Consider the following 8119-nt stretch of genomic DNA (forward strand, 5'->3'; position numbering starts at 1 on the left):
ATTAAAATTCTTATTATTTAACAAACATTCTAGACTGAGTTTCTAAAATCCCAAATGAAATGTAACAATAAAATCAACATTATTAACATGATTTATTTTTAATGTGAAAGTAATTGTTTAGAACAATAAGTTTAAATTATTGATATAAGTAAATATTCTTTAATTCATTTAGCACATTAAATTCATTCTCATTTACTTTTCCTAATTTAGCATTAATTTTTCATTGTTAGAAATTCTCGTATCTTGGCGAATACATTCCTTCGGAGAATAATTTCTGTAGCGTTCCTAAATTAAAGCATTATATTTAATTTAAAAAGTTTTGCTCAATTTGATGTTAGTATTTACGTTCAGCGATATCTGCTTAATAATGTCACTCGAGAATAGAATGTAAAGTCAGTCAACTGTATTATTTATATTCATTAATTTAAATTGCTTGGAATTTATTTTAGGTTTATAACATTGAGTATATTACACTTTAAATTGAATATATTAAGGTTGAGTTTTTTTGCTTTACAATTTCAACCTTATTTGATTAATTATGCCTTTTGAACATTGATATAAAAATCATACCAGATTGAGCATTTAAATTCAGTAGAATTTTTATCTGTTTTCTAAAATGAATAAATTCAGATCCATAATTATATTAAGATAACATTTGTTAAATAAGCACTTTATCTTTTAATTTTAAAATAATATTCTTACTGACTAGCTTTGTTTCGGGTTTATTTCACTGATTTTGGTAAAAAGAAATTTTAAAAAACCTGACTGATAATGCTGCAAAGTTGCATTTTGTAAACAAAATAACAATGGAATTAATATCTGAAATATTTATTATAAGCAGATTTTACTTCATGAAACCTGTTTGCAAGCACTATGATTATTTGAATAAATATCTGAATAAATTTCTGGTAAGGAATATCTAAAATATTTGATATCAAAAACTTTGAAGCGAAATCTTTTTTTTATTATTTATAAATAGATTTTACTTTATAAAACTGGTTAAAAAGTACTAAAAAAAAGACGAAAAATGTTATTTAGAAAAATTCGTAGCCTTAGGAGCAAAACTAATTTCAAACTTGAAATTCCCCATACTCAAAATAAACAACAAGTATTTGTGAAAAAAAAAAAAATTCTGTCAGAAATGTCATGCCTCCGTAAAATATGGAAACACTTGATCTAAAAACAAAATTTAAATTCTAAAACAAAATTTTAAAAAAAAGCTTTAATATTCAAAATTATTCTAGACATGAGCTAATAATCCCTTCAAAAGTTTATTTGCAACATTAAATTCTTTTACACAAACAGAGCACCTTTGAATCTCATCATATTTAAAGTATTATACAATGCATCATAGTAATTAACAAATATAGTCCACAAATATAGTTTCAAATTTACCATTTATAAAAATAAAAATTTAAAAAAACTATCTATTCCTACTTTTATCTAATCTTAAAATTTTCGCCAAAAAAAGTCAACTTTTACGTGTTTGAAGTTCGAAACTATAGGAAAAGGCGTATTAATTCACTCAAAGCTTGTGTGTGTGTGTGGAAGGAAAAGCGTGAAGAGGAAGATGACGCCAAGAGATCAAGCATGATGAATGGGTATCATCACTTCTCTCCACAGCATCCAGTATCTGTGGCATCCCATTCGTGAGACACCAGCCTAATCCCCGAAACACGTGTTTATAAATATGGAGATGGTTCTCGCCAAATCCTCTCGCCGGAATCCCCTCCGAAGAATGAAGTAGTTTTATTTTCTTTTAGTGACTTTCTGAGACTGTGGAGAAATCGAATGGGAGATTGTTGTTTTGGAAATAGACGTCATTTATTTTTCTGTCGAGTTTTGAATGGTGGATTTTTGCCTTGTTTCAATAAAAATGGAATGAAAGTTGCTTTTATGGTTGGCGTGATGCAGTCGAAATATGTTTAATGTAGAAAATGCTTTTTGAATTGTCATAGTGTGAGATGCGTTTTCGTGCCATTTTGTTTTTCAATTTGCAGGTACTCATTTCATGTTCATGTAGTTACATGAAAAAAACGTTATTTTTATGACTTCAGTCATTATTTGAGGTATATGTTAGGCGACTATTTTCCACATCAATGGCTGGCCTATTTTCCCTGCGATATAAGGTTTCTTTTTAGCGAGACATGAAACAAAAATAGTTCCGTGTAATGGAGATCAAACTATTTCTTTTCTTCAGATATACTCAAAAAGATAATTATCGTCTCACCATTTTCGTACATTTTGATCGAACAGAAAAATCCATAATTCATTAATATGTGAAGAAGATGCCATTCCATGAAATTATTCTAGAATTAGTAAATTATTTCATGTAATGGAGACCAAACTAGTTTTCTTCGTATATGATTTTAAAAAAAAAACATTTCCTTGAACAATTTTCCAGTTTTTATAAATTGCATGAAATTATTTAATTATTATTATAAATTGCATGAAGTTATTTAATAATAAAATTAATAATAATTGAGATACATGAAGAAAATAGTTAAATGAGAATGACTTTCGAATTAGGAAAAAGTCTGAATTATTCAATGATTAATCAATAAAAAAATACGATTAGAGAAAGGTCAAGAAACTTTATTTTAAAAAAGTAATTCATGAAAATCCTTCCTTATAATTAATTGTATATTTATTTTGTTTTCATGCTGTTTAATTAAATCTTTAAATAATAATAACTTCATTCAGTTGAAGTTTTTAACTAAAATAAATTTCACAAATATTTAATTTAATTTAAAGTTTCCTTTTAAGAATATTTTTATAATATTTTTCAAATCTCTTAGTTTAAAATACTACACAATATACATGAATGTTTAAACCGAAAAACTTAGCCAAAAGGCTACTTAACTTCTTCTTCCACTAACTAAACTCTTAAACAGTTTTTTTTTTTAAATATTTGTAAAAATCCTAATGTAGTAAAATTAAATAACAAAATCTCTGAAGTTCTTACCATGAAATCTACAAATGTCTGCCTATTTTCTAAAGAAATACATCCCCTTAACTAATAACTTTTTTACTAAGCACTAAAAGACCGCTAAAAAAAACAATATTTTTAGGTGGATTTTTCCTCATATATTTCATACATAAAAGAAAGAAAAATTTTAACTTGGAAGCTTAACGGAATGAGTATAAAAAAAAATCCTTCAATGATCTGAAACTGTCTTTTCTGCAAAACACTATAAGCTCTTCTGGCTATCAGCCAGCCAGATGATTTATCTTCTATCGCATGAAGAAAAAATCCAGGCGTTAAAAAAAATGAACATTAGGATAACATTTTGCCTTTTTATCGATTTTTTATCTTAATTTACGTGCGTGAATGAACTATCATGCGTATGTTTTCAATCAATAAACCTTTTAAATTTGTTAATGACAAAATACTTTGTAGTCAGTTTTTCAAGCATTAAGATATAAAAATGGTATTTTACAGCCGTTTTTTTTTTTTTTTCCNTTTCTTTTTTTTTTCAAAGGAAGATCCCTTGTTTCAGAGAAGCAAGAGTTCTATACGATTTCAAGAAATTTAATCTTAATGCATTAATTGCTGCACAATTAATTGCATGTACAAATTAATGCATTAGTTTGTACAGTTAATTAAACACTTAATGCTTAGGAACTACAATTATTATTAACTGTGCATAGACTTTTCAATGGTCTACTCGATGTTGTACAAGATTTAACTTAGTCTACTCACAGTTACAACTCGTAATTATATGGAAGGCTTAAAAAGTATTTAAAATGGATAATTGTTTAATGCTATTAAATAACATCAACAACTGACATTAACACTTTCTTTATCTTCTTCTTGGCTTCATAGTTTTGTGTAAATCTTAGCCAAAATTGCTTTTTTGAAAGAATTAATCAAATGCTCCATTTAAAACGTAGTATTATTTAACCAGTGTAAGTGGAATTTTATTTTTAATATGCACTGCATTTTGCTTGTTGACTTGGATTTCAAGAAATTCCATGTTCTAAAGAATGCTATGACTTAATGACTTTTCTGATAGTAATTTTAATTCTTTCCATTCTCGTATGACATTTTTCTTATCTAACTCTACAGTCTTTATTTGATCAGTCTGTATATTCCCCTTTATTTAAATCAATTTTTCAACATTGACGCTGATGCTTGTCATAGTACCGAAACGGCTGTCTGACTTTTTAAACCTTTTTATTTAGGCTTCATGCATTTGTTTTTTACTTCACTGTGATATAAAGTATCCCCATTTGTAGCAAATCACTATTGAGTTCTGAGGTCTTATGAAATGACCACTATGCCCATGTAAGGCTTAAATAAGATGAGACCTTAACAACTCTTAATTTATTGGTCATGAATAGTTTAGTGGCGAAACATGCATAATGGCATTTTGAATAGAGTAGCAATGAATAAAATGACAACTGTAAATATAAAACATTAAAACATTAACAATTTATTCTACCATTAATAAAATATGTTTCATTAATAGCTTACTGGCTCAGTGCTTCACATGAGAACTTACTCATGCTAAAGCGCATTTTTTTAAAATTCACTGAAACGTCACTAAGTATATTCCTCCCTAAACTCTCCCACTGGAGAAATGACATCCATGCACTTTTTTACTTAATTGCAATTTAAATAATTAAGCCTTTTTTCTATTTGTTATAGAATTTGGAAGCGATCATCGGAAATGGCGTAACCAGCAGTCACTCTGAGATGCTATCCACATGTGCCGAGCCAGTGGACAACATCCGATCCCTGCTGGAACCAAACGGCAACGTACTCCCTCCTTCCGCCTCATTCATCCGACCACTTCCCAGAACAAGTTCCAGCCATAGTCACCTTGACAAGTACCTCAAAAAGTTCGGCAAGTCAGGTAAAACACGACACTTTTTTGATAAATTGATAAACTATATCACTTTTGTTTTCACTCTTTTGCTAAGTCTTAGCTTTATTTAGTAGGTGGCTTAAGATCTCCAGTCAAACGTCAATGGTCTGCAGGGGAATCGAACCTAAGTCGAGAGTTCTCGAAGACCAGTGACTTGGATGTCCGTCCTCAACTTCCACCTAGGCCAAAATCCGAATTTTTCAATGTTGGTGACAAAAATAAGTACTTCAAAAGCAACACATACGAGGTAAGATATTTTTTAATAAATGATACTACTTATTCATTGTCTATCTAAGTATTAATATGCATTTAGAATGGGTTGAATACTTTAACCAAATAAAATTAAACATTTTGTGAAAACACCACTTATTTCATTTCGAGATAGTTAAATATTTTAATTTAATCCTTTTCCTGTTCGTGATAAATAAGCGGAGCGAACATTTAAAATTTATAGGCTATTAAAATATTATTAATTAAACTAATAATGTTAGTAAATAGATAATCCCAAGAAACAGAAGTGGTCAGATATTATTTGGTTAAAAACTTCGTTCACATCAAAAAAATATACAAATAGAAATTAACAGTCGACGTATTACAATCACTTGAAAATTGGCCCCCATTTTCAAAACTTGCCAGATGTGAATGAATGCATTTCTAATTTTGTTTCTTTACGTTTTGTTTCTTTACGTTTTGTTTCTTTACGTTTTGTTTCAAATCACTTTTGTTTTCGTTTCATTCAAGTCTGGCAAAATTTTAAAATGGATGCCTATTTTTGAAGTGAATGAAGTTTTTGATCAAGTATTAATGCTATTATTAAAAAATAATTAAATACAAAATAAGGAAAATTTTCAAAAGGTATAGTTCAAAGGTTTCTTTATGCGCCGTAAGGATAAATGCATTAGTATCGAAGTACTGTGCTTTTTTGGTAAATAAATACTACGCTTTATTGAAAATAAATAATAATGTTACTAAACGAGTAAGTAGGGTATTCTAATGAAAAAAAACATAAAATGTCACTATCATCAATTTTAATATCACCAATTTTTTAATAATTGATCTCCCTCATAATATAATTTGTAGAGCAAAATCATGCAAGCTACATCGTCAAGACTTTGGAAAATATATAGCATTTAATGGAAAACAGTTTTCAGTACTTTTCCTGCAAATAACTTTTTTTTCAATTAACTCTTAATCTTCTAAATTTCATATTCGATTTTTCCTTCACAGCTATCACGAATATCTCGCCATATCTCACCAACTTAAAACCAACTTCCATCCCGAATTCTGTTCCTAAACCTTTCTCCAGATTTAAGTGCCAAAATCGTCAGTACTGAATCAAAAGGAAGTGTTTAATCTTCTACAATATACCTGAGCACGTGTTGTTTTTCCAGAGAACAAAATAATATTAAAAATTTACGAACTTTCTTTTTCCCTGGGGATGTGTTCCTTTTCCAATCAACCCAAAGATCATCGATCTTGCTCTCCCTGCTATAGAACAAGTCGGTAGAGATGCTGAAGAAAACGAAAATTAATGACGTTTGCGTCTGACGTACCGACAACAACAGGTGCTCTTGGGAGACAAACGTATGGGGAATATGTCATCGAGTGAAAGTACTATAGAACATGAAAACATTTTTTCGCGCTTCCATAGTATCACCTAAGATAGATTAATTGGATGGTATGATGTAATACGATCATCTAGAAGACAGATCGTACTTAATGGTGAGAATATGCCCACATGTGGGTAGCTAAATTTGATGCTAGATAAGGAAGTTATTCACTTTTTTAAGAGAAAATAAGATTACATTTTTAAAAAAGGTACTGACACGAATTAAACAAAAAAAGGAAATTACAGAGCTTGATAGTTAAAAAAAACCTGCCTCCTATATTCTTAATCTATTAAAATAGGACTCAAAATTTTTGTGATTTCTGGTTATTATTGAAAGTAAATAAAAATCAAATGATTGGTTTAAAAAGGTTTATAAAAAAACGTTCCAAAATTTAAATAGTAATACTTATTCTTGACAATTGAAAATCATCAAAATTATGATAAATTACGCCTTTTGGTGTTTGAGCAGCATTTATATATCATATTAACACCACTTTTGCAAATGTTCAATTGTCATGATGTGCATCACCACCACACCTATGCTCCATTTAGAAAATTTATCGGCATTTAAAGCTGTTGTGGCCATGTGATAATGCACAAATATACACCGAAGAACCATTACATTATGACCCCCTTCCATCTATAACAATGGGCTCGCCCAGGTTTTCATGGTTTCTCGCCCAGGAACAACGTTTTCATAGGGCACATTAGGACCCGTTATCCTCATAGAACAATCCCTGACGTCTGTAAGCTACTTGAACATAGTTGCAGACCAGGTTCACCCATTCATGGCAACAGTTTTTCCTGCGAGGAATGCTGTTTACTAACAGGATAATGCACCATATCATAAGGGTCGAATCGTCATGGATTGGTTCGAGGAACATTCCAGTGACTTACAAGTCATGTCTTGGCAACCAAATTCACCTGACTTTAATCCAATACAGCATTTGTGGTCCTACTTGGAAAACCGCGCTACCCCCTCGCAATGTGAGGGAATTACAGGACCAGTTGGTGAGCGCTTGGTACCAGGCACCTCAGACTACCTATCAGCACCTTGTGAAATCAATGCCACGGCGGTGATAGCAGTTTTGAGGGCTAAAGGTAGTCCTACATGCTATTAGCAGAGTGGTCATGATGTGATGGCTCTTCGGTGTATATACTGACAAATTTGGAAGACTTGTTTATACAACTAAAAGTCAAATCAATGTCAAATTTCGCGTTTGGAGCTTAAGTTTCACGCTAGTAGCGTCACTGTGAACATGCAAATCAGGGTTGCTTTAAGTACGTGTTCTACAGTTCGTAAGCATTATGTTTCGTTAAATTTCGACATAGGGAGTTACTGATAGTCAAGAATGCCTTTAAGAAAACGAAGAAGCCATTACCAACAGCTCACTGACTTTGAAAGTGGTCTTGTAGTAGGGTTGCGAAAAGGCGGATTTTTCTCTCCGCGATATTGCAGAAAGACAGAGGAGAAATGTTTCCGCTACCAGGGCATTTATTTGACACAATGTATGCCCATTTGCATGCTCGCATTCAAAATTCTGGTGGTTACACTGGTTATTAATGTATCAATATTTCACATTTTAAATGGTTTTACTCTGAATTGCATTAACACCTGTGATCTTATATATATATATAT

The 8119-nt window shown here is 30.6% G+C and overlaps 2 protein-coding genes across 5 annotated transcripts in view; both read left to right on the forward strand.

Annotated features, from left to right (window-relative positions):
- LOC107437075 (cyclin dependent kinase Eip63E) overlaps positions 1-8119 on the forward strand; it is a 108153-nt gene that overhangs the window by 50757 nt on the left and 49277 nt on the right. For 2 of the 4 annotated variants that reach the window (XM_043047146.2, XM_043047147.2), the window contains exons 4-5: positions 4652-4859; positions 4943-5118. In XM_043047146.2, coding sequence (XP_042903080.1) covers positions 4652-4859; positions 4943-5118 — 384 coding nt within the window. The remainder of the gene's footprint in view (positions 1-4651; positions 4860-4942; positions 5119-8119) is intronic. The other 2 variants (XM_016048957.3, XM_071183273.1) reach the window with 1 other exon arrangement.
- The window catches only part of LOC107437082 (mus81 structure-specific endonuclease subunit), a 104819-nt gene that overhangs the window by 1025 nt on the left and 95675 nt on the right, over positions 1-8119 (forward strand). The gene's annotated exons all lie outside the window — the stretch shown is intronic.

Source organism: Parasteatoda tepidariorum, chromosome 1 (assembly GCF_043381705.1).
Source record: "Parasteatoda tepidariorum isolate YZ-2023 chromosome 1, CAS_Ptep_4.0, whole genome shotgun sequence".
Classification (NCBI taxonomy): Eukaryota; Metazoa; Arthropoda; class Arachnida; order Araneae; family Theridiidae; genus Parasteatoda; species Parasteatoda tepidariorum.